At 39.4% G+C, this 17,059-nt stretch overlaps 1 protein-coding gene across 1 annotated transcript in view; it reads right to left on the bottom strand.

Moving 5' to 3' along the window:
• TUNAR (TCL1 upstream neural differentiation-associated RNA) overlaps positions 1 to 16,724 on the bottom strand; it is a 28,912-nt gene extending 12,188 nt beyond the window's left edge. The window contains exon 1 of the mRNA XM_058851579.1: positions 16,609 to 16,724. Within this exon, the coding sequence (XP_058707562.1) occupies positions 16,609 to 16,647 (39 nt within the window). The 5' untranslated portion in view covers positions 16,648 to 16,724. The remainder of the gene's footprint in view (positions 1 to 16,608) is intronic.
• Positions 16,725 to 17,059: the final 335 nt, after the last annotated feature.

The raw sequence follows: 17,059 nt of genomic DNA, 5'->3' as shown, positions 1-17,059 counted from the left end.
CACCTTTTATCATCATCATTAGTCATTTATATTGCAGCAGCATGCAGCAACCCCTGCTGACGTCTGGGCTAGAAACCAGACACAGATAGTGAGAATGATACCTAGCCCAAGCAGCTTGCAAAATTACAACAGTATGAAGTATAAGAAAGGGGGGAGGAAGAACAGAAGGTTGAAGTGGGTTGCTGAAGGTCGATTTGCACAAACCTGGCACAGCCAGTAGAGTCAGGGCCTCGATCCATGGGAGCAGCTGCCCCTCTGGCTCACGCTCTGAGTGAGCATGGCATGGAAGAGAGATGGTAGCTCAACTTGTGCAGGCCCCTTGCTCCTGGGGAAACAAGCTTGTTGTGCCAGGAGTAACACATTTGGGAAAACATGAGGGCAAGGTGACTTATCTCCCCTTCAGGTCTTGGGGTAAAACTCTGTGGCAGAGCAGAGAACTGGGATTTGGGAGGGAAAAGGTCACAACTCACAATATGCTCTGGCAAGGCCATTGGGACAGGCAGTGAAGAAAATAGCACGAGAAGGGCTGGTTTTCCTAACCCCTATGCACTGGTGCATTGCTATAGCAAGTGTTTGCTGCTGGAGTTGTGGGTGTCACAGGATCACAGAATGGCTGAGGTTGGAAGGGACCTCTGCAGATCATTTGGTCCAAGCCCCTGGTCAGGCAGGATCACCTACAGCCAGCTGCCCAGGACCATGTCCAGGGACCTTTTCAATATCTCAAATCTGGATACTCCACAAGCCCTCTGTGCAGCCTGTTCCCCTGCTTGGTCACCCTCACAGTCGTGTGCTTCCTGAGGTGCAGAGGTTTCCACAGTTTAGCAAAAGATTTCACCTTGCCTGTGGAGCAGATTCAGTTCTTTTTGGATTCAGTTCTTTTTTCTTATTGCTTATTCTTATTTTTTTGAAAAGATACAACTTATGTGGCCATAGATCTGGAGAGATTATTTGCATATGTTTCCCAACGCTATATGCCTAACAACCCAAATCTCTGTCTGCAGTGGCTACTGTACTATATAAGGAACACACTTTGATAGCTAATGTAATGCAACGTACACATCATGTTGCCTCAAGGTCATCGTAAATTGTGTCTGTTTATATGATGCATCTTGACATACTCTAACGTAGTGCTAGTAATTTAAAACAGTGACCACATAAAATGTGAATAAGATCAAGAACATAGCCACAAATTTCACTGATTTTTTGTATTAGAGGATTCACTAGCATATTGGTAATTCTTCACAAGGATTTCAAGGAAATTATGTATATTTTGTCATGTTTTTGTTCAATGGACACTAAGTCAAATTCCATTCACAAAACCTTGAGTAAAATTACTGCTAAAAAGAAACCTAATCTGGAATTATGACCCCAGAACAGAGAGCCAAATTTAATCCTGATTTTTTTTTTAAACATATAATTCATTAAAAAGATTGAATCCAAGATGAATCATGAATTCATTAGAAATATTGCTTTCAATAAAGAGGCTCCTATCAATAAATAAAATATTCATAGTCTCTGAATTATGAAAAACTGATCATAATCAGTTCATAATTGGAAATGATTGTGTATAAGTCCCAGAATCCTTATAACACATATAACACTGAGTCCCCCTGAACCAGTGTGATAAGTAAATAAATAGCAACTTGCCTGGAAACAGTAGATTGGATAATGTTTCTTTAAACTTTGTTTTCAAAACAGTGTTTATGTGTAATGAATTGTTGCCCAAGATGTTCTGCATGTTCACACAGACCTGGCTTTTATTCTAGCTGCTGTCATACCATGCCTATAGGATTGATGTTTTCTCCATTAAGATAGTTTGCTCACATTTGTAAAGTATCCATTTAGCTTTACCTGTATTTTTAAAGCCAGGTGATCCTCTAGGGAGATTTTGAGCCATTTCTTTCCCTTTCATGCTCTAAGGCAGCAGCAAGGAGTGCTGGGACGAGCTAATTTGAAGAACTGACCATTCTAGTGGAAAAAAAAGCTTACGGTCATGGACCATCAAAAACCCATGGAAAATGGTAGCCCTGTTCTTCAAGCTCTGGTGAGAAAAAGGACTTTCCTCAGGAAAGAAAGCTGGAAAGTGAACACTAATAGCAGAGATATTCAGGTGTTTTCAGTTCATGACATCTGAAGAAATTCTAACAAATAGAAAAAAAATCTAAGATTAGAAAAACCCCAACCAGTTAGGCCAAACTTCTCTAAAGGCTATTTGAAGGCTGAGCTAAATATTAATTCAGGTTAACCTAAAAATGCTGATCAGAATCATTCATACTCTAAGAGAATGTCTGGATTTCCTTCATTATGCAGGAAAGAAATGGAAGGCTGCTTGATGCACCAAAGTCAGAGCTGCTCCAAATCTGGACTGAGAAATGGCACCTTCTAGTGAATACTCACAGACACTGGTAAACATAATTAACCAATTCCAGGATACCATAGCATTTCCAGATATTATGATTTTAAAACCTCTCTGTAATGTAGATTAAACAGGCAGTCATACTGATAAATGTTAGATGTGAAAAGAAAAAGACTACATGACTGAAAAATTGAATGTGCAAAGTGCTTTAAAAATACAGTGACACTCTACCACCCATTCAGAAAACCTGAGGCAGAGGAAGATAAAAAATTTTATCTAAATTTATGAAGCTACAAGAGAACCAAACCCTTTTTCTTGGTTTCCAGATCAGCACCCAGTTCTTAGGACCACATTTTTTCTCTGCACCCTCTAGTTTAAACTGATGCAGTTTATCTTCAGTTTATACTGGTTGAAGAGTTGCAGCATAAGCTTTTTAAGAAGTCACTTTGCAACACCAACAATTTAATTCAGCTTAACAGAAACATAGAAATAGAAACAGTAAAATGTCTTTTGACCTTTGCTGTTGGCTACAGTCAAACCCATGCAATGAAGAGAGCAGAGAGGAAATGTTGGACATGCGCTCAAGATGAAAAAAAAAATGTTTAGGCATGTAACACAGTACACTGGAGAAAATATTCAAGAACAATTCATTGTGCTGAGATTATTCTTATAAGGCTGAAAGGGTCAGTGTCATCTTAGATTATGCACTGCACAAGTGCCAGCCATAGAAGAAGACTCACCCACAGGCCCTACACTCTTGGGCAGAAGGTCACTAAACACCAGCAATTGATCTGTGGCTCTAGAGACTCCAAGGAGGGGCACAAAAAACACCAAATAAAACATGCAGGTTTCTTTTTGTTATTATACCAACTACGTTGCTAAAGATGATTAATAAAGCTTTAATAATGACACTGTCCTGTCAATCCAGTGTTAATCAGTGCCAATGATGAATGAAAATAAATTAACACAACTCATAAAAACACCCTTAAACAAAATTCCTCTCTATTCCTCCTGATACAAAAACAACCTTCCAAAGATTTCTCTTTGGAGTAGTTTTTCTCCAAAGAATTCCCAGGAGGAATTTCACACAAGCCTGTCTAGCTTAAGAACTCAAGCTAAGCCCTACTTTGCTTGTCCTATCAATCCTTAGCTCTGCCCAAACTTCACTGGCAAAGGTGTCATTTTCAACCTTTGTGCTCCTCACAGGGATTTTTTGTCCCCCTCTAAACCACTCTTTTTTAAGCTGACACTAAAAGCCATGCTGTGCATGCCATGGGTCCAAGGGGAGACAGCTTTTGACACCCAGTGACTTTTTCTGTTGAGTTTGGCAAGGGCATTGCCTCAGCCAGACTACAGACCTGGCTCTGCATCTCTGTAAGCCTTTCAAGCTGCTGTATGAGACCTGAACCAAAGTTCTCATTTCCTTAAAACTCCAGATGTCAAGCACACTCCAATAATTCACACAGAAACTCTGCACAGTGACTAGTGACTGAAGTGTAGCCAGCTCTGGAGTGAAGCTCAAGCAGTTACAAACCAGAGGGCCAAATGGTCCAGAGGAGAGGAAGGCATGCAAATTTTTTTTCTGAAGAGAAAGTGTATGGCAAATTTATACCATAAATCAAGAGATGCAACCCTTCTTTGCCAAAAACTGGGAGCCTAAAAGCTCGTAACTCTACATTAGTGCAGCAATTATATTAGCTTTCCTGTACTTTAAAAACCCAAGACAAAAGTTTAATGCTTCTAGCTCTGCTTTTTAAATAGAAAGTGAGAGTTAAACTAGACAAACTCCAATTTAAAATCTCAGCAGGGCTAACAAATGTATTGAAGAAGAAAGCTTTTTACAGTACTAACTTGTAGACTGATTTTAATAATGGATATTTTCTTTCCATAGATCCAATATTTATTCTCCTGTTGTTATTTTAAAACCTGCCTGGGGACACATAAATCTGCCTGTATCTTAATTACACTTATCTACATTTCATGCCTGTAATCAGACTAGGACCTATGGCAGAAGCCATAGGAATATTTGGCAATCTATTCTGCATGGGTAGGACTCCAGGTATTTTTCCAAAAGGATAATCTATTGTATGGATAACCAATTTACTCTGTCAATTTTTTAGGAAGCTAAGGTTTTGTCAGGATAATTTTTTGCCTTTCTTTTCTGAAAGTAAACATTCAAAGGACTCCTTGGTCTTTTTTCTTGAATTCACATGTCTCTTCCAATTGCTCCCAAATTCTGGTTTCTTTCTCCAGCCCTTGCTTCCCTGGAGCTTGCAGAACTTCTGCAGCTCAGTCTGTTTGGCAGGGGTGGAAAGGAAGACAGATGCAGGCTGGCTGAGTCCTTTCACGAGGAAGAATAGGGTAGTACAGCTCATAGCTACACTGAAACCCCCAGAAATAACCCAAGAATCAGGCTTTTTATGGAAACCCACTGGCAGTGTTTTACTTTTAGTACTGCTGCTTTGTGAACTACAAATGTCAGAAGCGTATCTGTAGTGATGCGCTGCTGCAGTCTGGCTTTGGGAAACCCTTCATAAAAATCTGTCAGTGAGGCTGGGTAAGTTCCCTCCTCTTATGAAGTCATCCATTCTGGTCACAGCTACACTCTGCATTGTCCCTGGGGCTAAAGTAAACATTACTGAGGAGAAAATGTGCAGGACTTACAAATCCACAGCACTTCACCACATGCAGATATTTGAAAATATTTAAGAACAGAATAGCTTTCTCACAGGTACCTGCATGCACACCATGCTTAACCAACACGCTGCACACTGCACAACCAGGTCAGAACAAACTCTTCTACATTGCACTTGCAATTACAGTTTTGGTGGATGCGGTTGCCTATCACAGGAAGGATGTTTGAGTGGCCAGAGCATCAGGTGGGGACTTACGGGGAATATGACAAAAAGCACAATGGAATTGATAAAGGAGCTTCGTGTCTTAGGCTTAATCAAACAGAAACCATGGGGGAGACAGACACCGATAACTACTCCCTGATGTAAAAGTGACCAAGAGATATGTTGTGAAACTTTGTAATGACTACCTGGTAACTGATGTCATGAAGAATGTGTAATCAGTGGGAAACAGTTACTATAAATAGAACCCCATGTAAGTGCCATACAAGTAAACCCCTATATAAACACCTTGTATACTCAATAAAATTGGCCTCTGATCTCGACTCAGATGTCCCCGTCTCTCAATTGCCAATAGGGACTGAGGGCCTCTGGGGTCCTAAGGGCATCTTCTTGAACATAGGGATACCCTTTGCAGTTGGGAAGTTGGTCAGTATGAACAGTTCTGGCTCTGAGAAACTGTGTCTTTGTCCTCCCTTTATATTAGCAGTCTCTCTCCAGCCATATGCTGCCGGGACAATGCTGTGCAGAGCCACTAAACATTTTATTAAAGCACATGATTGCCATCTTATCAAAGCAGTCTATGGGCTGTCTCTTCCTCACTGCTGCCAGGTGGAAATTGCCAAGCAGGAAAACAGGGATTTGCAAAAATTACTGTGCTTTATAGATGGCACATTGCCCTTTCTTGAAAGCCATAATCCCTCTGTTAGCACAAATCTCTGCTGCCTTCCTTCTGTTTTCTCATTTCTGACTTCTTGTAAATGCTAATTTTGATTTTTTTCTTGTGTCATTTTGCTGTCAAAACTGTAAACACTAGGCATCACATCAAAGGAAGATCTACAGATCATTGATCTTCATTGTTTTTTAACATTTTACCTTTTTTTTTTAACAGCACAGTAAACAAGATATTTAAAACTTCCCCAAAAAGGTTTATAAATTCATCCCATCCCAACTTTTCCAACTTGCAGTCATTTATAATTGATGTCAGCTATCTCTCTGCTACAGTGACAGTACTGTGCCCAAGGTAGCTGCCACCTAGCCAGATGGGAGCAGAAGACTAGAAAATAAAAGGCCTGTACCCCATGAGGAACAGCTACCTGAAACCTCAGCCACAGTCCTGCTACACCCTATAGATGTACCCCAAAGCCCATGCGCTACCATCTCTCCCCTGCCTGTTGCTTACTCCAGCTAGGTCAATGCCAGCTGGGTATATTCATACACATTGTTTAGTGCGAGTGTAAACAAAGTCCTAAAATGGAGTTGTGCTGTCATTTTACAAGGAGAAAGAAGAAATCAGTTCCTTCTATTATCAATCATTCTCATGGAGTTTTGTGGCTGACAAACAGGCTGCTTGAGAGAAACAAAACAAGAGATGTGCTAAATTTTGGAGATACCTGACTGTGGAGCAGCAATTCTCATATCAGTGAAGATGTGTGTGCAAAGGTATTGTGCAGACACACAGAGATGTGCCCTGAACATTTGCTGAAGCCCCAAGTATATGGCAGATAAATAGCTGAAAGAGGAAACGAATGGAAAGTAAGTTCCAGGTAAAGAAACAGAGTGCAAAGCCAAGGTATATTTGTATTTTCTACCACAGCAACTTGTACCAGTGGTGAAGATGAAACAAGGCAGTGATTTGATCCAGCTGTGGAAGAAATCAGTGGCACAATTCTCATTGACCATCAGGTACTGGATTAGACTTTGAAATCAACAGTCGCCCAGATGAGCAACAGTGAGAGAAATAAAATATACTTTGTAGTAACCTAGTAACCCAAATTGCTTTGAATAGACCCTACAGCCCTGTGTTAGTCCCTGAAAATGAGCCACCTGGTAAATTACCAGCTCCAGTAACCTCCGAGAAGAAGACTATGTAACAATGAAGTTCCACAGAAAGTCCCATGCTTTTGTGGGTCCTACTCTTGTTTAGAAACAGCTTGTAAGGAGAACAGCCCCTGCATCATGCTGCAGCACAGCTTTCTAACTTAGGTAGTTAAGTACACTTACAACCAGAGACATCAGTAAAGATCAGTGGCAAGTGGTCCTCTCTGTAAAAGGCTTTAAAGATAATGAATGTATTAATCATTAATACCAAAAATCAACAAAAAGATCCACATGTAATTCTGATAACTAGGACCAAGTATGTAGTCAAGCAGACAGTGAAATCAGTTACTATCTTTTTGGCATTCTGTGTGCTTGCAGAATTAGTTATGGGAGTTGCATTCACTCAGAATTTAATTCTCTAGAAGAGGCTGTTTCTCTTACCATTTCTTCAATATCTACCCCTGTCAGACCTTGATCTCAGTAACTGATATTAGCAGCAATCTATGTGATAAGCACAGAACAAAAAGGTTCCCAAATTTCAAGCACACCTTCCTCTTGGTAGGGTTACACATTCTTGGATGAGCTTGTGCTGAGCCTTGCAGCTGTTCTGAGCTTCTGCAGCTCCTGCAGGTGCAGCAGGGCCAAATCCTGCCAGGGGCTCACAAAAGCAGCTTCTGCTGCTGCCTCCTGCCCACAGCCAAGGACAGCACAAAGCTCTGCTCGCCCTCACATCCTTTTCCTTCAGGACCTGAACTGCACACGTAGTGTAATAGATTCAAGAGCTTTCCTTGGAGTCCATGGTCCTGTACAAGCATAAATCAAGCTCTATATTGAATTCTAGGTTATGTGGAAAGCACTGGCTTTGCGTATTTGTGCTTTATCATCCAATCAGTAGGCTAGAAGCAGTAAGTTCAAATCCTGAGAGGGTTAAGCCAGTCAAACTACATCAGCAAACACAGTCTGAAAGAGTAGGCATTGTTTGGCATGTGTCTTAAGTTGTCAGGAAGAGCAGCCAGTGAGCGATGCAGCACTTGACCTGTCAGCATGATACAGATCATTTACATAGCTTTTTACAAACATTAACAGATTAATCCTCACCTTGGGACACACAAGCAAGGTTCAGTAGCCCTGACAAACAGATCTGGAAGCTGTCTCCCACAGTGATGGTAACCTGATTTCCAGGAGGATCAGCATCTTTATATCTTGTAAAAGCAAAAAGGATGGGACTTCATACCTCCAGACCAGGAGAAAAAGAAGTGTGAAGCAGATAGCAGCTTTGGCCCAACCTCTTGTGTTTGTGGGGAACTGGGACTGTGGGGACTTTCTTAAGTGCTCTATCCTGGCTCCTGTTCAATTCACACCAGCTGTGACAATCACAAGTAGGATGGCAGCTCTCACCCTGGCACTGAGGACACGGGCGTGTTCATACTGCATTTCACTCCCAAAGCGTACAGCAAACCAAGCAGCTGAAGTGGAAAAGTCCTACCTGGTTGCGATTTCCCTACCCAAACGGCTACCCAAAGCATCTCAGCTCACCTCAATGGGATCACATTATAAAAGAGTAGCAATCATCATATGAATGAAAACTGAATTCTGAGCACAGGGCTGGGGTTTGCATTGAGGAGCAGGTAGGATCTGTGATGGATACAGCCCGGAAGATCATACTGACAGAGCTCACAGACCTAGAGACAAAGTGGCACCTGGCCATGAGGCCATGCTGGCTGGTTTTTTTAATTACATGAGAGACATGATTTGTGCACACATCATTTATGAATCTGAGAAATCTGGTCTTAGCAGTATTACCGAGGGCTGAGGAGCTGTCTGTAAGCCATGGGGGACCGAGAGATCAGGTCTCTGGAGAGGCAGGACAGGGTGTGATCCCTCAGGTGTGACCCCTCACAGGAGGAACATGTGCATGTATGCACTGAAGGGATAATAATCTTGGTTTATACCCACATGCAATGCATGGATGTACCCGGATGCACTGTCATGGGGTTTAACCATGTATGCCCATGTGGACTGAGATAGACACAAAAAGGAACAAAGGAAGATGAATCTGTACAAGCATCTGCTAGAGACATGTGGGCAAGGAGGAGAGGATGCCAGATTCTTTAGATCTACAGTAATTCATGTGCTGTAACTTGGTAAAAATTTTTAATTGATTTTAACTGGAGGTCTCTGTTTTATGAAGGAAATTGCTTATTGATCCTGTCTGTTTGCATCATATTCACACTGTGCTATTCACATGCTTAACCTGGAGAGACTCAGAAAGGTTACTTCTCTCTTCACATGCAACTTGATTTCTACAGGGAGATGCTGCACCTCCATGTGAAGGTGCAGCAAAGGGCTGTGGATAGGAAGAGTTTGTGAGGTAAGGAACATTAGTGTTCCTGACATTAAAATCCCCATGATGCCCATTTGCTGTGCCTTCTTCATGTACCCATAACATCTGCTGCAAGCCAGATGTGAGCTCACAAATGGATTTGGAGATAGATTCAGCAAAACAATTGTAGGATTCTCTCTGTGACATTACACACGGTCTACTTATGTTTGTTTTTTTGTTTTTTTAGTGATGCTTTTGATCTCTCTCCTTTTTTGAAACATTGCAGCTGTGATTTGTGGTCTTTTACTAGTTTACTAAAATTCAGTGAGGAATGGAGCAGATACTTGGGACCCTCCATCGTTAAACATCCATTGCATGTTTTTCAGGGTGGGGCCAACAACTAGACTGAAAGACAGCAGTGATCCCTTAAAATTCCTTTTGAAAGTACATGAAGAGATGCGGAATTTGTGGCATAACAATTAGGAACAGAAGTAATAGACCAGCCCTTCCTCAATCCCCTCTAAAGTGCTCATGATACTAAAACCATGCAATGAGGTACATCACGTTACACAGTCAGGGTGTTCCCAGAGAAATGACACATTAAAACATGCTGAACATAGCATTAAGTAATGTCAAAGATGCCATTACCTTTATGCTGAGCCAAAAATACCTCAGAATGGCTCCAGAGGAGCAGGTACATTGTAGATTGTCAAACATTGGCACAGCAGTGTTTGTAGAGCTCATCCAGCTGTGCCAGGCTTCAGAGCATTTTGGTGCATTTGCTATGGGATGAGGTCACAGGACCCCACACCAGATGGGTATGACATTACTGAAAATCTTTCTTACAGAAAGGTATGTTTTCTAGCTTTCATTAATACATATAAAGGACAAGTACTGTGTTCAGCAGCACAGAAACAATACTATCCTAAGGCCCATTGTGGTCATCCATTAAGAGTCACTTTCAACTGTTCTTTAAAAGCTTTCTGAAACCCTACCTTCTCTTGCTAAGTATTTTGTAGTCCTATATTCACTGGAAAGTTACATTTACTGTGAACACCTGAACAAAAAGCCTTTTACCCAGTGTTTTTTTAGATGCAAGGCAAAAAAAAGAATTCCAATACAGAACTCTTAGACAGTCTTATAATCAGCTTTCCCATTCAAAAAGTTACATGGTTTTGTTTTCAAATATTAGGCTCGTCTTTTTTAAAGGAAAGCTTCTGGTATTTTTAACATAGTTCAGTAAATCTCACTTTGCAGACAATATTGCTAAGTTTTGGAATGTGTCAAAATAAAGTCCTAATTTTTCTCATCAAATGTATCACTGTTTCACATAGAGGAGAAACTGTTGCTTTTCAGTATCTAAAGACATATGCATAAAATGATGAATCACAAATTTTCAGAATTCAGAAGTTATGAATATGGACTGTATCAATATCCTCTTAGGCTCTTAAAATGAATGAAATTCATGATTTATTTTTCATTATTTATGTTTATGGACTTCAGTTGTTCTCCAATATTTCTTAGCCAAATAAAAACCACTTTACCTGTTAAAGTTCAGTAATAACCCAACTACAATAATTAGATTTACTTTCCTGACTTCTAATGTTGTGGAAAATATGCAAGTATTATGAATCCCATGGTCAGATCCTCAAAGATATTTGGATACCTTACTCCCTCTGGCTTAAAAAATAAGTAGAGGCCATGTGATACATTAAGTTCTTAAGCACCAGCATGTGCTTGAACTTAAACACCTTTATGTACTCTAATATCCAAGGTTTAATGGAAAAAAGTTGCCAGCTTAGCTAGAAAAGACTCAGAATTTTCCATGCAAACCATCTTTTCATTTATCATAAAAAGGATATGAAACTGAAAGATTACCTTGGACAGAGGAGGCATACAGGGGTTAATAATAATCACTTCTAGGTATCATATGCTCTCTTTCACCTCTTTTCTCCACAACTGCTGGATTCATAATGACTTGTGGGGATTCTAGACAGCAAATCATCATTCTTTTTATGTTTTAACTGGATTTTTTTCAGTATTGAAATTTGATTAATTTACCAAGAGCCTTCAAAACCATTGCACAGCCCCACAGCTGTCCCAAAGCCCTGACAGCATAAACAGGTACGTATGTACATCCCCCAGAACCCACATGGCATGTTTAGGGTGCTCATGTTTAGTAACTTTCTGTTTAATATAGGATCGGCTTCCCCTGTGTAGTAAAGCAATTACATAATTAATGGTTACATTCAAACAGAATGGCTCAGGAGAGAAAAGAGAATTTTTAGGACAACTGTGTCAGACTGGAAAGGAAGTATGCATCAGTAATTCCCTTTCACATTTGATACTTCAGCTAGTATTAACTTAAAAGTCCAAATATAAGTCATTAAGCAAAGAAATGCACAAAATGAAGACCAACCTTGCAGGGACAGTGATGAACTGAGAATAAGGACATTTGGGTTCAATTCCGAACTCTTCCCTTGCCAGTATAGCTTTGGGCAGTTTCTTTGTTGCTCAGTTCCTTATCTATTTAATAAGGATATTAATATTCGATTAATTCTACTCCTTCTTGCATGCCTTTTGAAGGCCTCTTGAAGGCTTTTGTAGTAAAAAGTATTACTTCTGGTATCTGTAAAACTCAGAAAAATAGAGACTAGCTTTTTTTTGAAGACACAAGAAGAATTAAAGGAGGGAATTGCCATCAGAGATTATGTTCTATCACAGACCTGGCAAGAACTGCTGCTCAGTATCAGTAATAGGGGCTAGGCAGTATGTAGTGCTAAGGATGACCCTTCAGAAAGCTTCTAGGTAAAGGAATGACTTGTGAGAGCCAGTAAATATTGGGACAGCTATAAAAAATCTAGTGAAAAAATTCAGAAAAGTTGCGAAATTTCACAGTGAAAAACAGTTAAACAGGTATAAGTGCACTTTCTTTAAACAAATTGGAGGCTGATTAAAAATGTCAAAATGAAATCTTGTGCCATTTTGACATCAGTATTTCCAAACATATTGATTTTTAGAACTTCTAATTTTTTAAAAAAATTCAATTTTTTACCCTAGTTTATGCAAAACACAGATGCTGATCAATTGAAATTAATTGACCTAGAAATATTATTTCTATTTACACTTTTTACATTTACACTTAAACAACAAAGCTTCAAGTTTCTTTTAGGATTTGTTTTGGTTTTTTAGCAGGCCTTTCAAAAATCATGTTTCTGCTGGATTTTGAATCAAGATAGCTGAAGGCATTTTGGATACAGGAACTTCTTATGTGCCACGTATTTCTTGACTGGAAATAGTTGCTGCAGGTGTGGAAAATATTTCCACTGCTCAGTATAACTTCCCTGAAAATGCAGATGGTTCAAGTTTTAATTCATACTCTTTATCTAAAGAAATAGCTCAGTGGATAGAAATGAAATACAGGTGTTCTCAGCATCAAACCTTTACTATAAGTATCGGAAAAGAAAAGGAAATCACTAATTTTACTTGCTTTAGAATTGACAGAGAAAGCCAACTACATCTGCTGTGCAAGTTTTTAAATTATTTAGAATTTTACTAAAGTGTCTTAAATTGCAGCAAATCATGGGCAGTAATGTATGCTAAAGACAATGGACACCCTGTATCATGTAAACATTTCTCTTTCAAAATAACACATTCTTTAGAAAATAATTCACTATTCTCAATATGTATCTTATGGGGATAAAATAAACAAATGAACCTATTACTGCATTAGTGTGCTGGACACATATTAAGCAACTATCCTTGTTTTTTTGTAATATTCTTCTTTCTACTTATAATGCATAACCCCATGGAAAAAAAATCCTATGCAAAAAGTAACTGTTCTTTACAAACAGCAGTTAATTAAATATTGCTTGTTATGTAATATATATTCTAATAATACAGACATTTATAAGCATGCAAAATTGCACAGGGAAATAAAACCCAGATAATTTTTTTTATCCTTCCTGTTTCAATAAATATCTATATTCTGTAGGAAGTTTACTGTAATTATGGTTTCATATTGTGTTTCTATACTGTAAAGATAAATGTTCCTGGATCAACTAAAGAGCTAAACATCATGTATTAACTAAAAAAATGAACATATTTAATGTAGTAAAAAGCTGGGTAAGTATCCTTGAACCTAATAATAGTGAGCATTTTGTAATATCAATGGTGCTTCAAATGAGCACAGGATGGGTTCCTGGAAAAATTGACAATACCCAGTAGCAATGTTACTACTGTCAGAAAAATAATAAGGCAATGAATGTTTCCAATAAGAATACACTTTGTTTCGATTTGGAGGCTGCTAATAAAGGTAAATTTTTGCATACTCTGATAGTTTTTCTCTAACAATGTATCTGTACAGTTGCGTGATCTTTAGGAATGTAATTAACCTATTTTTCTTGCTCTAATTACAAGGCAAAAGATTTGCATAGGTAAAAAGAAAAATGATTTTGTTTAGAAGGGAAATCCAAATTATGTCTGAAGAGTCATAAATCTGTTGCCATGACAATCAAGGAGCCTGGTCTTACAAAACCTTTTAGAATTTATTCACATGAGTAGTTCTTACTCACTGTGCTAGTTTTGACCTCTCCCATTCTGAGTGAGCACTGCAAGAGATGGAGCCCAAAGTCATGGACTAAATGAACTGAACAGAGATTTTGTGGACTTTTCTGGATATTTTACAAGGGTGCTCCATAGACTGAGGGAGGGATATCTGCATATTATATATAAAGATAGGAAGGGATTTGGTTAATGAAGATGTATTGGATAGTGTGGTACCTGAGCATGATGCAAACAGAATAGAATAAGGAACAGAGAATGTGATGGGTTTAGCTGGAAGAGAGTTAATTTTCTTTCTAGTTATTAGTATGAGCCTATGTTTGGTGCTGGAAACATATTCACAATACAGAGATGTTCTAGCTCTTGATGAGCAGAGCTTCCACAGTGCCAAGGCCTTTGGTGCCTCTCATCCCACCCCACCAGAGACTGGGCTGGGGCTGCACAAGGGACTGGGAGGGAACACAGCTGGTACAGATGACCCAAACTGACCCAAGGGATATTCTGTACTATATGGTGTCATTTAAACATGTAAAACAGCATATAAAACAGGGGAAAGACAAAGGAAAAAGGGAAAAGGAATGTTAAAAATTATGGCATTTGTCTTCCCAAGTAACCATTACACATAATGGAGCCTGGCTCCAGGGATGACTGAACACCTGCCTGCTCATGGGAAGTGGTGAATGAATTCCTTGCTTTCTTTGCTTCAATGTGTGTGACTTTTGCTTTACCTGCTAAAGAGCCTTTGTTTTACCCATGAGTTTTCTCACTTTTACTTTTCTGGTTCTCTCTCCTATCCCACCAGGGGGGAGTGAGCAAGCAGCCCTGCAGTGTTTAGTTTCCAGCTGGGGTTAAACAATAATATTCATGCAAGTTGTTCCACTGATTGACATAGAACTGCTGATGAGAGGAGAGGTTTGCAATGGGCAACTTGAATTTAGGATGCAGTCCTTGTTCACATAAAGAGTTGAGGGGATGACTTCTACAAGTAAGAGACTGTCTCTGACAGTGAAGATGACATTTATGGGTTGTGTTGTTCTTCCTCGGTTTGCTTATTGGTTCTTACACTAGTCACATTTTAGATTGTAAAATACACAAAAATTCTGCTTCAATGCACAGGTATATGTGTTTTGAACCTTTACTCCTAAAATCAATTCCTCTGAACCCTGTTGAAATATTGTCATGCTCCAATGTGTTTTTTCATCTGTGCTTCCTCCTGCTGCAGTGATTTTAAGAAGTTGCATTAATATTCTCTCTTTAAAAACTGCCTTATGGAATCCTCCATCATACAAGGAGGAGATTTATTGGGAACTACCACAAAATTAAATCTTTTCCTCTAATTCTTGTTCATGAGTCCTGCTGTGGCCTGGATTTGTGATTTGGCTTTATTTATCCTTCTCATCCTGAAAACCTGCTGTCAGGAACCTGTCATCTCCATACCCAGCTGCACAATCCATGACAGCTGCCACACAAACCTGCTCCTGATCTTTTCCAGCTCCATCAAAAGCAGTCAGATTTCCAAGGGGTTGCCCTCAGAGTGGAGGCAGGCCCTTACCACAGTTTACTCAAGAACCCCTCAACTTTCCAAACTCAGTGATCAACCAGGATGCTTAAGAAAATACATGTTTCACATCACCACTATATTATCTTTTAGTACTACCCTAATTTCTGAAACAGAGACCCAAATAAACCAGTGTTCCTGGAAAAGAAATCTGTTCTTCCATCTCAGTTGTGCAATTCCTGATCTGCTTAGCAATTTCTTGACAATGACCCTAAGTATTTGTAAGTCAGGTAGTTACATCTCCTTGCACTCCCCTAGCACCTTTCATCCAGGAAGACAAAACCATATTACAGCTATTAAAAAAAAAATATCTTGCAATACCCACTGAAGGTACTTCTAATAATTCTCAATGCTCCTCTAATACATAGCAAAAATTACTTGATGTGAGAAGATCCCATACTGGATTTGTTTATTTTATGACCTGGGTAATAATTCACAGTGGTCATTTTCATCTTTCTGACATATGTAAGAGGATCTGTCTCCCACTGCTTCTAAAACACAGCCTCCAAGTCTGCACTTGATAGTTGTTTCCCATGGAAACAAAATAGAATAAATCTTTTGTACCTGACAGTATTGCAGACATTGAAAACCTTTCTGTAGCTTTATTTACTAAAAGAATATTATTCAGGACCATTCTTGCATTGATATAGGATTTCTTTTGCCTCCCATTTTTGCCTTCTAGTGGTCAGTGCATGACTGAGGTGCAGGGAAGGTACAGAACCATGACCCCAGAGAAACAGAGCAAAAGAAGGAGGAGGCAGGAGGAGGGGAATGGAGGAAGGGAGGGAAAAAGAGAGAGAAATGTCAAAGCAAATTCCTAAACATCCTCTTTAGCATGCAAATATGTACAATACAGCTGCAGATGTTCCAGTCCAAGCGCAAATGACAGCACAGGTGTGCACAAACACACACACACACATACACACTGTCACAAAGCAAGGGAGAAAGACAGAAGTGATCTTACAAAGCTGCTGCAGTAATCAGGACACTTGCTCCTGAAAACAACCATGCAAGCAAACATTCTTTTGTTACATTTGTACATTTTTTCAATTTTCATTTCACTATTGCTATTATTTTATACCTCTCACCACATCAGAAAGATAGTTATTATTAAAAGGAAGGAAAAAGGCCTTACCATGCAGTGCATCAGGAAGAGATGAGAAGCACAGAGCATGCTGCAGAGATTAAGCTCAGCATGGCATTCAGATATCCTTTGGAACTGAAGAAAATTGTCCAACCCATTCTTCCTAAGAAAGCGGACAAGTTTTCTCTAGGCTTGGATTTTTCACCAGAAGACAGATCCTTACAGTGCATTATATTTTCTTCTTCAGGAGATATATTTCCTCCAGTTAAGTTTCAGCTCCGCAATGCCATTTCCAATCAGCTTTAAGAAGTTCTTCATTCCCAGATTCACGGTGTCATCAGAGGGACTCCAAAGAAAATCAAAGAAAGAAAGAAAAAAGAAAATAATACCTTACCAAAGCCCTGAAATTACTACACTGAAAAGGAGAAGATATAAAAATCCCGCAACACCCCCTCATTTACTCTATTATCTTGGTGTTTCACAATGATCAGTACTACCTCCT

Source organism: Poecile atricapillus, chromosome 1 (genome assembly GCF_030490865.1).
Source record: "Poecile atricapillus isolate bPoeAtr1 chromosome 1, bPoeAtr1.hap1, whole genome shotgun sequence".
Taxonomy (NCBI): domain Eukaryota; kingdom Metazoa; phylum Chordata; class Aves; order Passeriformes; family Paridae; genus Poecile; species Poecile atricapillus.
The sequence above is the reverse complement of the archived record's forward strand: the minus strand, read 5'-3'. Positions and strand labels throughout refer to the sequence as shown.